The 19,657-nt window shown below is 48.4% G+C and overlaps 1 protein-coding gene across 1 annotated transcript; it reads left to right on the top strand.

The window, feature by feature from the left end:
* The first annotated feature begins 21 nt into the window (after positions 1–21).
* On the top strand, positions 22–5,586 carry LOC129059322 (synapsin-1-like). The gene is made up of 2 exons (XM_054555380.1): positions 22–2,253; positions 3,747–5,586. The coding sequence occupies exon 1, from the start codon at positions 391–393 to the stop codon at positions 1,198–1,200; it is 810 nt and encodes a 269-aa protein (XP_054411355.1). The 5' UTR covers positions 22–390; the 3' UTR covers positions 1,201–2,253; positions 3,747–5,586.
* The last annotated feature ends 14,071 nt before the right edge of the window (positions 5,587–19,657 follow it).

The following is a 19,657-nucleotide window of genomic DNA, read 5'->3' as shown; positions in this document are numbered from 1 at the left end:
CCGTGCCGGCCGGGCCAGCTACTCTCGCGGTGGGCGCGCGCGTCGGGGCGGCGGGGTGTGGGCCCGGAGGCCGTGGGCTCCTTCCCGACCAGCCCCCGCAGCTGTCTGACAACCTGTCGACACGGGTTTACAGCTGTCTGACACTGGGTTTGCAGTTTCGCGGCCGAGGTGTGTCCCTTTTTTAACAAAAACAACTTGGCGCCTGCTTTTCTACCGTTTGGGCAGCTGGGAAGGGGCCGACGGCCTGGGCGCTGGTGACGGCGGGCGGGGAGCGGCCTCTCCCCCGAGTCCCGCGCGGCCGGTGCCTCCAGGGGACATCTTTGGCAGAAGTGCACCCGGACGCTCTCCGCGAGCCACTGAACCGGCGTGGCGTGACACCCCCGACTCCAGATGCGGGTTCCCGTGGGCCCCTACTGGGTAGTAACCGATCGTCTGCCAATGACCGGCCTCGCCGCCCTTGGGGAAGCAGGGAGCGGCCGAGCTCTGCGGGCTCTTTCAATTGTGCAAACTTTGAGCGAGGGCAAATCCCGCAGAGAAGTCGCCAGCTCGGGGGAAGCAGGCGCAGTCGGCGCCGCGGGTTCTCGGAGGGAGGGGTGGGGGAGACGCGGGGGGAGGGGTTTCTCTTCACCCAGAAAGCCCCCTGGCAGCCGGAGGGAAACATCCCCCGCGCCCCAGCGAAGGGGGAACACGGTGTGGCCTGGACGCCCGGTTTGTCCACCAGGTGTGCAGAGGCAGACAGGAAACTTGTGCGGAACACGCGAACCCGAGTCGCCGCCGCCGCCAGACCGGGAACGGAGCGGCCTCTTGGGTCCAAGTCCCGCGTCCCTCTTCTCCCTGCGTCTCCCTTCTCCATCCTCAGCCTCGTCGGGCTACAAGACGCGGCCAGGCGCGGCGCACTTGAGATGGGCTCGGTGTCGCCGCGGCCCTGGCCGTGCGGCTCCCGGGAGAAGATGCCAAGTGCACGGGCCTCCTCGCCTCCCTGAGCCTGGGAAGGCGCTGGCAGGCCACTTCTGCGCCTCGTGGCTGGAGAGGTCCGGACAGTGCCGTGGGGAACCGGGTACCAGTCCCGGCTCCCGGGGCCACTTTGCGAACCACCTCCTACGCACAGCCGGGGCCGGGAGTTCACCCCGCTGCCGCTCTCCAGCACACCGGACTCCGCGGGAATTTCAGCAGCGCACTCTGGCGTCTTCCCGGCTTTAGGCCGGGTTGGGGCTACGGGATGAAGGCGGCCATCGGGCCAGAGTCGGCATGCTGTTCTGCTGGTGGGCTGAGCCACCCGTATCCTGGACACCGGCCAGGCGGTCCCTTCACCCCCTGCCTCGCTTCCCTCTCTTCACCAAGCCTCGAGGCCCAGGGACTTCAGCAGCATCAGGAGGGCTCCGGTTTTCCGGGCCTGAGGACAGACACTGAGACATCGCCTATAATTAGCAACAATAATGCCCGTGATAGTAGTAATTACTAATAACCAGCTCCGACATCGGGCTTGATTTTTCCCTGCTCTGAGTCAGATTGTCTTCCCAGTCATGCTGCTTCCCGCCCTCAATTCGCCCCTCCACACTCCAGAATCCGCCTACAACCTCCAGGGTTCCTTTCCTGCTTTTACATAGATCCCGGGCGGGGTTTGTGGGGACGCCGAGGGTTGGTGCAGAGTGGATTTTTGGTGACACAACTCCGGGAAGCCCCTAACTGCAGCTTTTTTCTGTTCCTCAGCCTACCACCAGACATCTTCTAACCCTAAGATAGATTTCCGATCTTCAACCTCCTCTCCTCTGTACCCAAAACAAATCCATCCATTGCACGTGACTCACTGTTTGAGAAGTGGGCCAGTCCCACCCACCCCTGTCCGGTTCAGCAAACTACAGTGTCACATTTCAGGTTGACAGGGGAGATACGCCCTCTTGAGTGACCTGGAGAATGAGGTGGGATGTAAGTCCAGGGACACTTCTCAGCCTTGGGATTCAGCTACAGCTTGTCTGCCTCCATCCAATCCACTGAGCACCACCACCCCACCCGCAAGCCTCAGGTCTCTCTGCAGCTGGCAGAGCTTTGTGGGGAGGCCCACTCCTCTGTGCCACTCCTCTGTGTCCTGGCTGCGTCACCTCCATTGGCGTCACATCACAAAGTGATTGCAGGCTCCTGAAAACACCAGGGAGCTGGGTGGGGAGGACCTGGCTGGGCCCCACTGGGAGACTCCCCTGTGAATCCTGCCTGAGGACTGCACAGTTCCTGGGGAAGCAGCACTAGCAAAGCTGGGTAACTTGCTCCCCGGGGAGCCCTGCAAAGGTGCAGAAGGGGAGATTGTGGTCTATTCTCTGCCCAAGGCCAGGGCCTGGGGCTGCACTGCAGGCCTGTGGTCCTAAAACCAATTCTAGGACGTCCTTTCTAGGAAGTTCTAGCAGAGCCTGGCAGGCCTGACTCACCTCCTCTCTTCTTTCTCCTTGGCCCTTGTCCCCAAAACTTTCACCTAGGATACTAGGAAGCAGGGTGGACTGAGAGAGAGAGAGAGAGAATTGCCACCAAAGCATCCCATCAGAGAGGGGGAGGGGCGGAAAAGGAGCTAGAATCTCCTGGCTCAGCCTCTCCTGGGAGAGTTTCCTCTCACTCGTTCTGCCACTCATTTTCAGCAGCAAATGTTTCAGTGAGGCCCAGGGCTTCATGGCCTCAGATGCTGGAGCAGGCAGAAGGGCTGGGCGTCTGGAATCCATGGGCCTGATTTGAACGTCCTTTTAAAAATGTCGTGAGAAAGTCTAAACTTTCTCTCAAAGAGACTGCCCCTGCCCCCGCCCGGACTCAGCGTCACTGGCATCTAGGACCATCCCTCTGCTCGCCTTAGGGGTGCCAGGCAAAGGCGATGGACGTTGGAATGGGAGGTTGTGTGGCTCCCTCTGTTTGTCTTTCAAAACAGACGCCCCAGCTGTGAGGCGCTGGACCTCTGAGGCAGGAGACAGCCACTTCGTTGGCCCTTCAGCAACTTTTCCTGCCTCCAAAGGGGGTGGCTGAGGCAGGCCCTGCCGCTGCTCCGGAAGTTGCTCCTGGCGGAGCTGGCCGCACCCGGTGGCTGCCCCCTGGTCACTGTGCCAAAGACAAAGACGAAGAGCCTGACGAAACCAGGTCTAGGGGTCGCTGCGCAGCGGAATCGGAGAGCTCCTCCTGCTTAGCGCCGGGGGGATCCAGTCCGGAAGCCCTTGGGCCCCAGTGCTCCGGGGACCCAAGGCACGTGGCCCAGGAGGCTGGCGAGACCCCGCGAAGCTCGGCAGTGGGGGGTGACTGGGACTCCCCTGCTGGGAAGCTAGGAATTTCAGCGTGTCCAGGGCTGGGACAGATGCAGGCCTCTGGGTGCAGCGGCGTGGGCAGAGAGCGCGCGTGTCTCGGGGAGCGCAGGGGGCAGGCTGTGGGGGTGGGGATTGGGCAGGGAGGAGAGGAAAGGCCCAGAGGCGGTAGTGGAGGGGGACGGGCGTTGGTGTACAACTGCAGTTTAAGCTAACTTGATTTTTAAGCTGGTGTTAAGGCTTGATGGAAAGTTTACTTGCAAGGTGCTGCTGTTGTTATCATTATTATTATGAGTCAGTTTTCTAAATGGGAGGGATTTGTTATTCCTGGAGAAGATCGTTTCCCTTTTCTCTCCCCCAACCCTCGGTGAGGATTCCACCCGCCCTGCCCCACCCTCCTGGGGCATATTTACATCAGGACAAGATTAAACACACCCAACAGCTTCCTAATTTACGATTTTATTTCTTGGGAAACAGTTCGCTGGTCTTGAAGCTCTGCAATCCGGGGGTCGCTAAGGAAGAGGAGGATGTCGTGGAGACGCATCACTCCCGGAAGCCGTCTGTGGGACCAGCCTTTGGCGCTGTGGACCAGGCGACACAGACCCGCCGCGGGATGCAACGGGTGGCGCGGGCCTGGCCTCCTGCCTTCACACTGGCCGCTGTCAGCTCCAGATGGCGGGGCTCTGCGTTGGGCCGCGGCTCGGTGGCGACGGAGGCGGCCTTACCTGGCGCTGCAGCGCGGACCCCAGCCTGGCGCTGCGCCCCGACTCGCGCGCAGACTTAGGAGTCTGCTTAAAACGCACTAGGACTTCACACCGTCCCTCAGCAGCAGCTGGGAGGCCACCCAAGTCCGCAACATTGAGGCAATAGTCAGACAGTCCTCAGCGTCTGAGACCCCCGGTGGGTCCGGCCGCTGAGACTCGATGGTTCCCTAGGCTCCGACCCCTGTGTCCAGTCTGCTCTTTCCTGCCACGCCAGGCAGGGACCGGTGGCCCCTGGGGACCAAGAATAGTCTACAGTGAGCGCCCCGAGGGCGCAGGGCTGCAGGGACCCAGTGGCTAGCCGAGCTGAGTTGGGCAGGCGGGAGGAGTCGACTCGAGCCGCTGCAAGGAAACCCCAGAAGGAAACGCCCAGAAGCAAAGGACGCAGGACAGTCGCACGCTGCGGGGAGTGCCCCCCACCGCAGGCATCGCGGAACCAGCTCCTCAGCAGCGTGGGGACACCACCCGGGAACGCGGCGGGCGGACCAAGTGCGACCCAGGCCCTAAAGCTGCGGCACTGCACCTGTATTTCCCACAAACGCAGGGCAGAGGAATGGACCGCAGTGGCCTGGCCTGGAGTGCCGCTACGACGCCGTCCCCAGTGTCGAAGGAAGTGAATTACATGCGTGTGCACACACGTAAATATTTTATAAACCTTCCCTTAATTAACCAGATCATTTCCATTATGCCCTCAATATGAACAACAGCAACGGTGTGAGAGTTCTCAGGGCTTCTAATTTGATGTCACCAGACGGTTGCTCGGGGGCAGAGGCACCATCGCCGTGCCAGCTGCACTTGTATTTATTTGTTTTTCTGCCTTGTTCCTGTAGGGCTCCATTATGCAGTTTTTAATTAGTTTGTGTTTGTATTTCACCCGTCCCAAATCAATGCCATCCCGAAGCAAGGCGATGTAAATTCTCTCAGTACAGGTGTAGCTGCCTGCGCGGGTACACCGGCAAACGCGTGTCTGACAAATGAAAGCGGGGCCGCTGCGCAGCCGACTGTCAGCTCTCGGCAGCGGAGAGGCGCGGATCAAAGCCAGCGGGACTTCTGCGCCCCCGTGAGCGCCGTCGTGGCTGCGGCTCCTAATGTCATTAGAGGAGGCCGGGCTGAGCACGGCGTGGGGAACAAAGTGACTTTTCATTTTGCTCAGGTCCTGTGGTCTTTGGGCCAGCGCTGGCCTCAGAATCGCCTCCCGCTTGGGGCCTATCGGATGCAGCTGAAACCGCAGTGGCTGCGGCCAGGATCCCTGGCTGTGCGCACCCGCACCCGCAGTGACCCAGCGCCCTGGGATCACTGTGGCTTCCCTCCGGGTCCCGCTAACCTTAACCCGCAGCCTTAAGCTGAACCTGCTCCGGAATCTCTGGACAGGAGACATCCCCTCTCCGTGTTGTGTTTGCGTCTCCGCCTTCTTGAAATGACCTCTGTGGAGAGCGTGTGTATCTATTCTTCCAGCCATGGGGAATTCTTTTAAAGCTTTCTTTTTTTGTCAGGAACAAGAGATTGCTCATCTTTAACTAGGCCACATAGAAATTATGATTCAACAGCAGTGTATATTTAATTAGAGTAATCTCACTTGAATTTAATTACCTAATGAATTATTTGTTTAAAAGGTAGAACGTCTTGTTTGCCAAGTACCGTGCAGACCTCCGATAAGAATTTCTGTTACGAGGACGTTACAGTTTAAAAGCAGGCATGTGGAAGGGTTCTATTTTAACTCTTTGAGTATGTGACTGTTACTGTACACTCCAACAAAAACTAAGATGGTGGGTAGAGTCTGGTGGATAGAGTCCAGAGGGCAGTGGGCATGACCCTGGCCACACAGAGGTGCGCTCCTGTTATGTACACGTGTGTGCCCAAGTCGCTTTGGAAATTAATGTCCTTTGACTGTCATGTGAGTCGAGTTTATCTTAAAACTTATTTCATGTTGCTTCAGTGCCATTTTTTCCCTCCTGGTGCAAGTCAGGACAGTTCTGTACTAGCAACTCATTTCATGAAAGTGTTTAAAACAAAATAATGCATCCTTCAGAAGACTCCAGTCAAGCCACTGAGTCCCACGCACTCTTTGGGTCTCTCCCATCCTAGCTCCTCTTGATCCCTGAGGCATTCACACTACCAACAAGAAGTCTGTCAGGGAGTTGTTGTTTTGTTTGTTTGTTGTTTGTTTTAACTTACAGCAATGGAAGGTACCACATCCCAGACTTTGATCTAAACTCTTAAGTCTTAGACTGTGGAGCAACCTCATTTCCTCTTGGTTTCCAAAAGCAAGAACCACTAACTCCAAGCCATGACAACCTTTGAGAGGCTCCAAAGGTAATTTGTCTCCACACAATGCAACAGTTGGTGCATCTAATGCAACTTTAAGAATTTTCTATCACTGCTGCATGATGAAACGCCAGCAGGGAAATTTACATAGGGGTTTAGGGAGGGGGCAGAGAGCATTTCACCCTCTTCCTGAAAAGAAGATAGGAAATAAGAAGAACTCAAATCAACTTGGTTGAATTCCACTGTCATTTTCATTAATATTTTAATAATCAAATAATTTTTTTAATTGTAAGCTCATGAACTATTGTCACATAAATATCAAATATTATTAGTACAGTGTTCAATGAAGTAGGAAGGGGTTTAGAAAATGCAACAAGTTGATAAAAATGATTGACTTTTTATTTCTTTTTAGAATTCCTGACTCTTATCATAGCTGTGCATTTTGAAATTGATGTTCTAACAACCAATAGTGGTTAAAATATACTATCCACTTAATTACATTCAATTATGATTACAGTAGCATGTCTCCTTCAAAGAACCAGATCTACATGGATGCGTACTTAAAACTTATTTATCAATTTACTTCATATATTCTTCCCAATAACAACAGACAGTAACGACCAGAGAGGAAGTAAGATGCTAGCTTAGGAAGGATATTACATTTCCCAGAGCTGAACAAATCCAGAGAAGATTTCAGGGTAAAACCCTCAAAGGATTTATATGTGTGTGATGGAAGAAGGGGAAAATACTAAATGGTGTATTTGTGTTTGGTGTTTCCAAAAATATTTAAAATTTAGACCAGTGTTCTGTCTCCAATGACTTCATATCAGCCCTCAACCACTTATACATTATTAAAGATAAAAGCCCACCTACTACAAATCTCTTTAAAAATCCATTGAGAAATACATGCCCACAAAACACCTCCCAAGCAGAAAGCATAGCACATTTCAGGTTTTTAATGAATGTGTGCAACAGCAGACCTCCTAGGCCCATAGGTTAAAATCTATTCATCAAACTTTAGGGACACAAGCTCAACAGCACAGTGTAGTGTCTCAAAGCCTAACAGACATTGGAAGTTCAGGGAAAGTTTCTGGGAAGTTCTGAAGACACTTAGAGCCTACCAGCATATTCCAAGACCACTGTTATAGAAAAATCTGGGGTATGAAATGAGTCTGAGGAGGAAAACTTAAACTATCCCTTGAACCATGGTTCCCATATCTGTTCTTGCTCTGACTTTGCCTCTTACATAACTGTCACCCAACGTCATCACCATAGCTGTACCCTAGTCTGGGGTTCTTAGCCAGGTCCCCACCACTCGCATCCTCTCTTTTGTAGGACATGAAGAAAGGCCTCCGGACCTTCCAACCTTGCACCAGCTTTGGGTGCTGTGTGAGTGCATGCATGCTTGTGAAAGGTGGAAATAGTGTGGGGGGTGGAAGAGAAGAGAGGAAGAAGAGGAAACATTTTCTTCTCCCAGACACATTTCCAGTGGGGAATTTGGCCCCTAGAACATAATACACCTGTGACCAAGAGGAGCCCAATCCAGGCAAAATCCCCAGATTGGCAAGTTCCTCTTCTCAGTCCTCCATATTCCTCCAGATGCCCTTCCCAAACCCCGGCATTTTAGAGCCCGCCCTAAAGGTCCTCATGCTGATGGCAGGCTGCCTGGGTTGACCTTCAATGCCACCTATGACCCATGCTTGGGCTCCCGTCACCTCCAGTGAAGATTGATGGGGCCTGTGGTCCATTCTCTTAGGAATAAACTGAGGGACTGGCAGACAAATCAAAGATTCTAATATGACCCAGGGTATTTGTTAATTGACAGGGATAGGTTAGCTTAATCTCCTGCAGAGAGAACATCTACATTTTAATAAGGGGCCATAGAGCAGTCACCCAAAGCTCCTAGGGGACACCCACACTTTTGCTGGAGGTTTAGGGGAGAAGCGGCTTCCTTCCCAATCACTCTTTGGGGGAAGGAGGCCTTCTGCATCCCCCTTGTCAGTGATTTCCTTCTCAGATGCTGCTGATGGTAGAGCCAGGTTTGAGAGAGGCCTGCAGAATCCTGTCTACCTGTGTGCCTTGGCTGGGAGTGCTGGAGCAAAGTCCCAGGGACCAGGGGCTTCAATGGCAGACATTCATCTTCTCCCAGCTCTGGAGCTTAAGAGTCCAAGGCTAAGTTGTTGGCAAGGTTGGTTCCTTCTGAGTTCTCTCCCTCGCTTAGAGGTGGCCCAGCAGCCTCTTGTTGTGTCCCCCCCTGGCCACTCGGTGCATGGGCATCCTGGTGTCTTTCTATGTGTCCAAATTTCCTCCTTTTGAAGGGACACCAGTTCAATTGGACTGAAGTCCATTCTAATGGCTTCGTTTTACCTTGATCACCTCTTTAAAAGCCCTGTCCCCAAATGCACTGGCATTATGGTGTACTGAGGATTAGGGCTTCAATGTATGAATTTGGGGATGGGGTGGAGCATGATTCAGCCTATTATACCATCCATGAACACCTATACCTCTTTCACTACCACCCATGACAACCTACACCTCTCCCACTACCACCCATGATCACATACACCTTCCCACTACCATCTATAATCACCTATACCTTCCCATTACCATCTATAATCACCTACACCTTCCCACTACCATCTATAATCACCTACACCTTCCCATTACCATCTATAATCACCTACACCTTCCCACTACCATCTATAATCACCTATACCTCTCCTGCTACCATCACGACCACCTATACTTCTCCCACTACCATCTATAATCACCTATACCTTCCCACTACCTTCTATAATCACCTACACCTTCCCACTACCATCTATAATCACCTATACCTTCCCACTATCATCTGTAATCACCTATACCTTCCCACTACCATCTATAATCACCTGTACGTATCCCACTACCATCTATAATCACCTATAGCTTCCGACTACCTTCTATAATCACCTACACCTTCCCACTACCATCTATAATCACCTATACCTTCCCACTACCATCTATAATCACCTACACCTTCCCACTACCATCTATACTCACCTACACCTTCCCACTACCATCTATAATCACCTACACCTTCCCACTACCATCTATAATCACCTACACCTTCCCACTACCATCTATAATCACCTACACCTTCCCACTACCATCTATAATCACCTACACCTTACCACTACCTTCTATAATCACCTACACTTTCCCACTACCATCTATAATCACCTACACCTTCCCGCTACCTTCTATAATCACCTATACCTTCCCACTACCATTTACAATCACCTACACCTTCCCACTACCATCTATAATCACCTACACCTTCCCACTACCATCTATAATCACCTACACCTTCCCATTACCATCTATAATCACCTACACCTTCCCACTACCATCTATAATCACCTATACCTCTCCTGCTACCATCACGACCACCTATACTTCTCCCACTACCATCTATAATCACCTATACCTTCCCACTACCTTCTATAATCACCTACACCTTCCCACTACCATCTATAATCACCTATACCTTCCCACTATCATCTGTAATCACCTATACCTTCCCACTACCATCTATAATCACCTGTACGTATCCCACTACCATCTATAATCACCTATAGCTTCCGACTACCTTCTATAATCACCTACACCTTCCCACTACCATCTATAATCACCTATACCTTCCCACTACCATCTATAATCACCTACACCTTCCCACTACCATCTATACTCACCTACACCTTCCCACTACCATCTATAATCACCTACACCTTCCCACTACCATCTATAATCACCTACACCTTCCCACTACCATCTATAATCACCTACACCTTCCCACTACCATCTATAATCACCTACACCTTACCACTACCTTCTATAATCACCTACACTTTCCCACTACCATCTATAATCACCTACACCTTCCCGCTACCTTCTATAATCACCTATACCTTCCCACTACCATTTACAATCACCTACACCTTCCCACTACCATCTATAATCACCTACACCTTCCCACTACCATCTATAATCACCTACACCTTCCCACTACCATCTATAATCACCTATACCTTCCCACTACCATCTATAATCACCTATACTTCTCCCACTACCATCTATAATCACCTACACCTTCCCACTACCATCTATAATCACCTATACTTCTCCCACTACCATCTATAATCACCTATACCTTCCCACTACCTTCTATAATCACCTACACCTTCCCACTACCATCTATAATCACCTACACCTTCCCACTACCATCTATAATCACCTATACCTTCCCACTATCATCTATAATCACCTATACCTTCCCACTACCATCTATAATCACCTATACGTCTCCCACTACCATCTATAATCACCTATAGCTTCCCACTACCTTCTATAATCACCTACACCTTCCCACTACCATCTATAATCACCTATACCTTCCCACTACCTTCTATAATCACCTACAACTTACCACTACCATCTATAGTCACCTATACCTTCCCACTACCATCTATAATCACCTATACCTTCCTACTACCTTCTATAATCACCTACACATTCTCACTACCATCTATAATCACCTGTACCTTCCCACTACCTTCTATAATCACCTACACCTTCCCACTACCATCTATAATCACCTACACCTTCCCACTACCATCTATAATCACCTACACTTTCCCACTACCATCTATAATCACCTACACCTTCCCACTACCTTCTATAATCACCTACACCTTCCCACTACCATCTATAATCACCTACACCTTCCCACTACCATCTATAATCACCTACACCTTCCCACTACCATCTATAATCACCTACACTTTCCCACTACCATCTATAATCACCTACACCTTCCCACTACCTTCTATAATCACCTACACCTTCCCACTACCATCTATAATCACCTATACCTTCCCACTACCATCTATAATCACCTACACCTTCCCATTACCATCTATAATCACCTGTACCTTCCCACTACCTTCTATAATCACCTACACCTTCCCACTACCATCTATAATCACCTATACCTTCCCACTACCATCTATAATCACCTACACCTTCCCACTACCATCTATAATCACCAAACCTTCCCACTACTATCCATGACCACCTATACATTTCCCACTACAAAATATAATCACCTACACCTTCCCATTACCATCTATAATCACCTATACCTTCGCACTAACATCCATGATCACCTACCCCTTCCCACTACCATCCATGATCACCTACACCTTCCCACTACAATCTATAATCACCTATACCTCTCCCACTACCATCCATGATCGCCTATAACTTCTCACTACCATCTATAATCACCTACACCTTCACACTACCATCTATAATCACCTACACCTTCACACTACCATCCATGATCACCTATACCTTCCCACTACAATCCATGATCACCTATGCCTCTCCCACACAAGCCACACCAGAGTTCATTAGCTGCGTATGCTCATTGCTCACACTGCAATATATTCTTTAGCTCTGGGGCAAAAGGTCTTAGAAAAAGCTCTAGAGTTTCCTCTCTTCAGTGTTAAATAAAATAAAAATATGTCATATTTAGGTGAATTATATTATTCCATACATTAAAAATTTCCAACATTGGTTATTATCGAAGGTTAAATTTCCCACCCTGATGCAGCGTATTCCTGTTTAAAAAGACTTTTGAATTTTGTCTGGCTTATAGGTTCTCTAGACAAGAAGGGGCTTCGATTTGAGAAAATGAATTTGATCCTGGGCTCCGAGCTACTTCTATTTCTTCCGTCTTGACTCCAGGGTAGTCAGCTAGCTGGTAGGATGTCTTCATAAACCAAGGAGGCCAGCGTGCTGCTTTTACTCCATGCAATAGATGTTCCAGTTGTGCTATCTTGATGTCATTTCTGCCACGCACATTTCAAAGCTGTCAGTTAAGCCCCATTTCCTAGATTTTGCAAAAGAGGAAACCTTTAGTAGCCCATCATGTGAATATGCTTGGGTCCCAAGGTCGTAGCTTACTGTATGTACATTAGGCAAGAAAAAACTGCCATAAAAACAGAACATTTGAGCCCCCTTGTGTGTTTTATCAGCTGCTGTGCCTCACTGCCAGCAGATACGTTGCCACTGTGGCTGTGATAGCAGTGGCAAAGGATCAGTGATCATTTTACAAACTGAGAACTGTGTGACATTATCTCTAGGGTTGAGTTAAGTGGTTTGTCGAAGGTCGCTCAGCAAGTGTGCAATAAATCCAGGATTAGAACCTCAGCACCTCCTTCAACAGCCCGCCCACTGGGCCCGGGACTGACAGACTTGTTGATCTCATGACACCACCCTTCCCACACTCTCTTCTCCCAGACCCTGTGACAGTCCCCTGGTCTCTGCACTTCTAGGGGCAGCTCATCATGTTACAGGGCCATCGCCAGCACAGCTGTTACCCGTGCCTGACTGCGTTTCCTCCCTCCTTCCTTCCTCCCATCCCTCCTCCCTCCTTCCTTCCTCCCATTTATCTTCCTTCCTTCGTTCCTTCCTTTCTTCCTTCCTTCCCGCCTCCCTCTTTCCTTCCTCCTGTCCCTCCTCCCTCCTTTCTTCCTCCCATCCCTCCTCCCTCTTTTCTTCCTCCCGTCCCTCCTTCTTCCTTCCTTTCTCCCATTTCTCTTCCTTCCTTTCTCCTGTCCCGCCTCCCTCTTTCCTTCCTCATCCCTCTTCCCTTCCTCCCATCCCTCCTCCCTCCTTCCTTCCTCTGTTCTTCTTCATTCCTTCCTCCCTTCCCTCCTCCCTCCTTTCTTTCTCCCATTTCTCTTCCTTCCTTCCTTCTGTCCTGCCTCCCTCTTTCCTTCCTCCTGTCACTCCCCCTTCTTCCTCTCATTCCTCCTTCCTTCCTCCCATTTCTCTTCCTTCCTTTCTCCTGTCCCGCCTCCCTCTTTTCTTCCTTCTCCTTTCCCCCTTCCTCCCATACTTCTGCCTCTTTTCTTCCTCCCATCCCTCCTCACTCCTTTCTTCCTCCCATTTCTCTTCCTTCCTCCTGTCCCGACTCCCTCTTTCCTTACTCCTGTCCCTCCTCACTCCTTCCTTCTTCCTGTCTTTCCTCCTTCCTTCCTTCCTCCCATCCCTCCTCCCTCCTTTCTTTCCTCCCATTTCTCTTCCTTCCTTCCTTCCTCCTGTCCTGCCTCCCTCCTTCTTTCCTCTTTTCCCCCCTCTCTCCTTCCTTCCTCCCTCCTTTTCCCTTTGTTCGTTTATTCTCTGAAGGCTTTAGGGAAACACTATAAGGAATAGACAGTATCTTGTGCTCTGGGAGAAGCTGAAATCAATTAGACAGTTGTCTGAGTATCTATGTTACATGTCTAAATTAGACAATTAGGTGAAACACATACAGACACATAATTTTTCTATAAGGCAAAAGTAACTGCTAGGAGGGATACACCATTATGAAATGTCCATCTCCAAGTTGCCAGCCCCCTTCTGCATTCTGCTGCACAGTGCCAGGCTCTGCTAAACACACTTCTCCACAGCAGCCTCGCCCCTCCCGCCCAGGTCACTTCCCGTTACTCTCCACATCAGCTTGGCCACATGACTTCACCAGGCAGCAGCTGGTCCAGTGGTCCAGGTGTCCAGCACTCACCAAGCCAGACCGTCAGATTCCCTCAGACAACACCATACCAGCCAAGCAGAGTGTTCATTTTAGAGGCTTGAGTTTCAGCCTCTGCTCTCCTCCAATCCATCTGCCTGCCCTCCCTTGTCCCCTAGCTAATGGGTGGCAGCTGCTTCCCGCATTGCCTCTGCCATAACTTCATGTTGGCTCTTTGCCTTTTCTGCTAACTTGTTGAAAATCCATCACAATGTCTTCAGTTGCTAGGGCAGTTGTAACAAAGTACCAAGACAGGGAACCTAAACAACAGAAACTTATTGCCTGGCAGTTCCAGAGGCTGGAGGTCCAAGTTCAAGGTGGCAGCACAGTGGGTTCCTCAGAGGGCTGTGAGGGAAGAGCTCAAAGATATCAGAGCCATGCTCTCTGCCGGTTGCTGAGGGTGTACTGGCAGTTCTGGTGTTCCTCGACTTGCAGATGCCTCACCCCAATCTCTGCCTTCAGCTTCAGATGGAGGCATTTTTCCTGTGGGCTCTCTGTGCTCAAATATCCCCCTCTTATGAGGTCATTAGCCATATTAGATTGGGGGCCCACCGTACTCCAGTGTGACCTCACTTTAACTATTTCCATGTTCAGCAATTCAATTTTCAAATAAGCTCTGAGATACTGAGGATGAGGACTTTAACATCAATTTTAAGGACATGCAATTGAACCCATACCAATATCTAGTTGAGAATTATTTTCTCTGTCCAAATAATTCACAGGGTTTCTGTCTCCTAGCTAGACCCTCAGTGATAGAAGAGCTGTGGACTTCAGGGGTCAAAGGAGGACATGACTCATTCTGCCAATGAGGAAAGAGTACAATGACCTGCCATTTGGACCAGGCTTTGGAAGGTGACATGGATTTTGATAGAGAATATGAGTTAAGGGGATTCCATCATCTCAGAAAATGTCTCAGGGACCAGTGAGCAGTGGGTGAGGCTGCGGCATGGAGTTTATCAAGGATGCAGTCAAGGACACCGAGGTCTCATTGTAAGGGATTTCAGTCGCATATGAATGAGTCTGGGCTTTATCCTCTGAGCAGAGGGAGTTATCAAAGGTGTCTGAGGAGGAGCAGGACAGGATTTAATGTGTCAGAGGATGATTACAAAACTGATCGAGGTCATATCTGCAGGGTGGGAACACTATCAGCAAAGATGATTCTGCATTGCCACTGATGTTCATGCACAGCGGGAGTGAAGAGCCAGCCCAGGATTGAGAAGCATTGGCCCCATCGTCTGCTGGTGCAAAAGGGACATCTCTGTCCCCTGGCACTCAGATACTTCTACGGATAGATGAGGAAGATGGTTGGCTCAGCGGCAGCAAAACATGATCTTAACCCCACAAATGTTATTGGAAGCTCAGAAACCACATGGGGTGCGGCGGTGGGGTGAGAGAAGTCCAATTTGGGAGGACGCTAGGAACATTTCTCCTTGTCCTTTAAACAGAACAGCTCCAATTTCCTTGTTTTACATATCAAATTTCCAGATAAGGTTTTGTTTGAACAAAGTGTTTTTCTTTGCCTAAATGTGAATTTGAAAAATCACTGAAGTATATGATTGTTAGAGTTCGATTCTGATATCTTCAACCAATTTGATGATGTATACACCTCTGATTGTTTGGGAAATACAGCATGTTAGCACATCTCCTTTCCAAGGGCAGATTCAGTGGGAATCTGCACATGTGCAGAGTATGTGCCCGCATCCCTCATTACAGAAATGTTAAGCGTTTGTTTGATTCTTTACGATATATAAAATGTTAAATTAAACAGAAATCTAGAATGACAGAAATTAACAAGGAAAATAATACTTTCAAGTAAAGGTAATTACCACTATTATTACTACTAACGCTGATGAAAATAATTTATTTGCAAGCCTTCCCTTGGCATCAGAACATTCACGCTGTATCACAAAGTCCGTGTTAATAGTTTCTTCATGGGGAGGGCAAATACAGTGCCTATAAAGTACAATGACACTCCTCCTGTGTTATATCACAAAACTCATCATAGTCATGTACAGGAGGAATAATTAGATATCACAGGAACAAAAAATGTTCCTATCTCCATGATTTCCTTGCTAATGCCACACACACACAATCTATGAAAAATATCTCATTGATTATCATCTGTCATGCAGCTCAAACTCAATGCCAATTAAGAACTTTTTCTCAATGCCCCTTGGAATCTTTGCTTGGAAATACACTCTGCCATGCTTCTAGTAGTCAAGTTGATTTCATCTGTGTAGAGGAAGGACGGGAAGGTGCTCCTGCTACAGTTCCCTAAACAGTGGCATAGTCTAAATCCTCATCAAGTCTGTAGTCAATTTCTGGGTAGCTTGCCCCTAACTTAACTATGTCACTATGTAACCAAGTTATGTAATTAGTTAAATAAAAGAAACTGTATTGAAACACTAGCCTTAACGTTCTTCCCTCCATGATGATTGTAAGTCTTATCAGAAGGGAAATGATTTTGTAGAACTCTGTGTTTGTGTACGTTTATCTGTCCATGCCTGGGAATATCTATCATGACACAAGGATAAAACCCTACTCCTCATGACTCATTCTCTAATAAGTGGAAACCCTGCAAGTTTGTAACAGAAATTTGTTTATTTCAAGAATTTGATTGTTGTTGATGTTCTAAAAATTCTTTTTGCCCCTTAAATTATATCTTCCCTTTTTGTCATTGAGCTAACCCATCAAAGGAAATCCTCCCTTCTTACAAACTGTATTAGGGTTTTCCAGATAAACAGAGCCAATCGTGTATGTGTGTATACACACACGCACGCATGCACACACACACATATTTACATATAAAAAGAAATTTGTTATGATGAATTGATTCATGCGATTATGGAAGAATAAAATCCCACGATTTGTTGGAGACCCAGAAAAGCCCATGGTGTAATTCTAGGCTGAGTCTAAAGGTCTGAGAACCAGGAGAGTCCACGGTGTAAATCCTAGTCCACGGGCAGGAGAAGATCTATGTCTCAGCTCCAGCAGGCAGCCAGGAAGCAAAAGCACTCATTGTTTTCCTCCTCTGTGTCTGCTCTTTCTGGACCCTCAGGGGATTGGATGACACCTGTCATCTTGGGGTGTGTGGGGGGGGATGCAATGTACTCCATTGACTCTCATGGTGATCTCTCCTAAAATGCCCTTCCAGACACATCCAGAAGTAATGTTTAATCTGGGCACCCTGTGGCTCCACAAAGTTGACACATAAAAGTAACCATCACCCTGCCTGACACCAGAAAGGTGCATCTGTGAAAGTTTCCAAATGCCTGATAACCATGTGTTCTACTTTCTTGCCCAGACGAATCACCTTTCACCTCTCCCCTCCACATCCTCCCATCATCCACCTCAGTGAATGCTTTCTTCTGCAGCCCAGGAGCCTGTTTTACTTCCCTCTTTACATGCTGCCTACATCCATTTACTATGATCTGCCAAGTCTTTCTCAAAAGCGTCTTGTAGATCATGTTCATCCCTCCCCAGTTCAAGCCCTTAGAGTTGCCTATCTGGGTTATTACCAGGGCCTTGAAGAATCATTGTTTTCATCACTCTTTCATTCTTGCGTACACTAGTCATTTTGCCATCAGAGTTACCTTTATTTTATTACTCTACTAAAATATCCTGAGTTTCATCTTCACAAGAGAATGAAGACTTTATCTCCTTACATGTCATATGTCTTCATGTTCATGGTTGAAACGCATCGAGTGAAGCTTGAAGGAATTAGCAACTGCAGGTCTATTCTCCTCATCTCCTAGAAAGTTTATTTTAATGTCATCCACTGTTTTCTTCAGACCAGAGGAGTGTTCTTGGTGAAATGTGTGGTTGGCATCTGCCCAGATCTATTGTTTATTCCTATTTATTGCTTTCACTTTTCCAGCCCACAATTCTCAGTCCAGAATTGTCTTCTCCTTTCTAAGTCCAGCTTTTATTCCTTGGTATTCAAAATCCAAGTGGGAAGGCATATATTATCCTAGGATTCTAAAACTTCAGAATCCCTCAGAAAACATGTTAAAATTCCTGGACCTTGCTCAGAGATATTCGGATTCATTAGGTGTGGGATTGGTTCCAACATCTGAATTTTAAATAAGCACTTGAGGTGATTGGGATTCAGGGGGTTGAAGGAACATATTCCATGAACTACAGTGCTCAGAGCACAGTTTGATCCTGCATCCCAAGGGACCTCATTCCATTCTGCTGCAGACTTCTAAGTCAAGCTTCAATGGCTCTGGCTCTGACACCCACCGTCACTGATACAACCCCTTCTAAAGTGTTCTTTTATCTCTCTGGTCACTCCTTCTCCATCTAACTTTCTCTTAATTTCTTCTGTGCCTACTTCCTAACTTCCATGCTGTCATACATTCTGTTTTTCCCCTCTCTTCAGCCCATGCACCCTCCTCAGAAAATCTTATTCGCACTCTGGGGATCCCAAGGTGTGAATAAGTTGTCCACCTTCAATTCTGTCTTCTTCAACATCCATTTATTCAAAGGTTATTTATTGAGCACCATGAAGTTCCTGGTAATGGAGCAGCTCTGGAGATAAATGGTAAATGGTGAACAGAAAAGGAGATGTGCTCCTGCTTTCATGGAGATACCAGGCAATATGTTACTGTACGGATATCATCCCAGTGTTTCTCTTCTTTGTCTCCTATTACTGGGATGATCATACATTCCAGTTTACCTGGGACATTCCAAGTTTATGCCTTCTGTCCCAATGTCTCTCTGGCTACCATATTTCATTTTTTTAGAGTTTCTTGGGTTGGACAATAAATTATATGGTCACCCTACATGGTAGCATTCTTTTACTTAAACTGACATCATGAACAGACTGGGTTATTGTCATTATTCCCTAAAAGATCTCTCTGCCTTAAGTCTGGTTCCATTTTCATGTACCTTCCTTTCTACTTCAATATGATCTTTGTACATGATAAACTAACCAAATTGTTCTCATCAAGATAATAGTTATCAAGTTTTTCTCCCTCATCTAGAAAGTAAGTCCAAAATTCTAAGCAAAGGCATAAAGGATTCCAAATTGTTGGTTTGGTTTCTGTCCACTTTTCTGACCTAGATCCAGTCTATTCCAGGGTAGTCCTTTTCCAGCTGGGCTGCCCAGCACATGGGCTTCTGGGACCTCATTCTATCTGTGCCTTGTCCTTCTTTTTGCCTGAAGGTCATGCTGCCCCTCCCAGCTTGATGGGCTTTGGCCCCTCACCCACCTTCAGTTACAAGGACCTCCTTCGCCAGCCCCCATGGAGTTTCTATGGTAAAATGTCACCCTCTTGTAGGTAGCCCCGGAAGACATGATGTTTGGCTGGAACCTGAGTTTTTTTCTCTGAACAATGTCTTGCCTGTTTTTTCCTGTCAGCACATATAGATTTTCCCCGTGTTTTAAAAACTGTTGCTCAGGATCGCAGGGCACGAGTGTGCTGTAGTTTATCTAATTACCTGCCTCATAAAGGACACTTAAATCGTTTCTAATTAGTAACGAGTGTACGTGGTGCTGCAGGAGCTGGCCATGCACGTGCCTTTTTGTGTCTCTGTATAAGAGTTTCTCTAGGGTGTTTGCTTTTAAGGCTTCTGATTTGGGAAAGTATCCATATGCCTTCTTTGTGACTGTCCAGGGGTGAGCTCACCTGAGATCTTCAGGGCATGAACCTCCCTGGGATGGAAACTCCTGGTGTGGGAACTACTGGCCCGTGTGGTGTAGAAGCTGCACCACAGCACTTGCAATGTGTTGTCCACCCTGCATG

Source organism: Pongo abelii, chromosome 4 (assembly GCF_028885655.2).
Source record: "Pongo abelii isolate AG06213 chromosome 4, NHGRI_mPonAbe1-v2.0_pri, whole genome shotgun sequence".
In the NCBI taxonomy this organism is placed as follows: Eukaryota; Metazoa; Chordata; class Mammalia; order Primates; family Hominidae; genus Pongo; species Pongo abelii.
The sequence above is the reverse complement of the archived record's forward strand: the minus strand, read 5'-3'. Positions and strand labels throughout refer to the sequence as shown.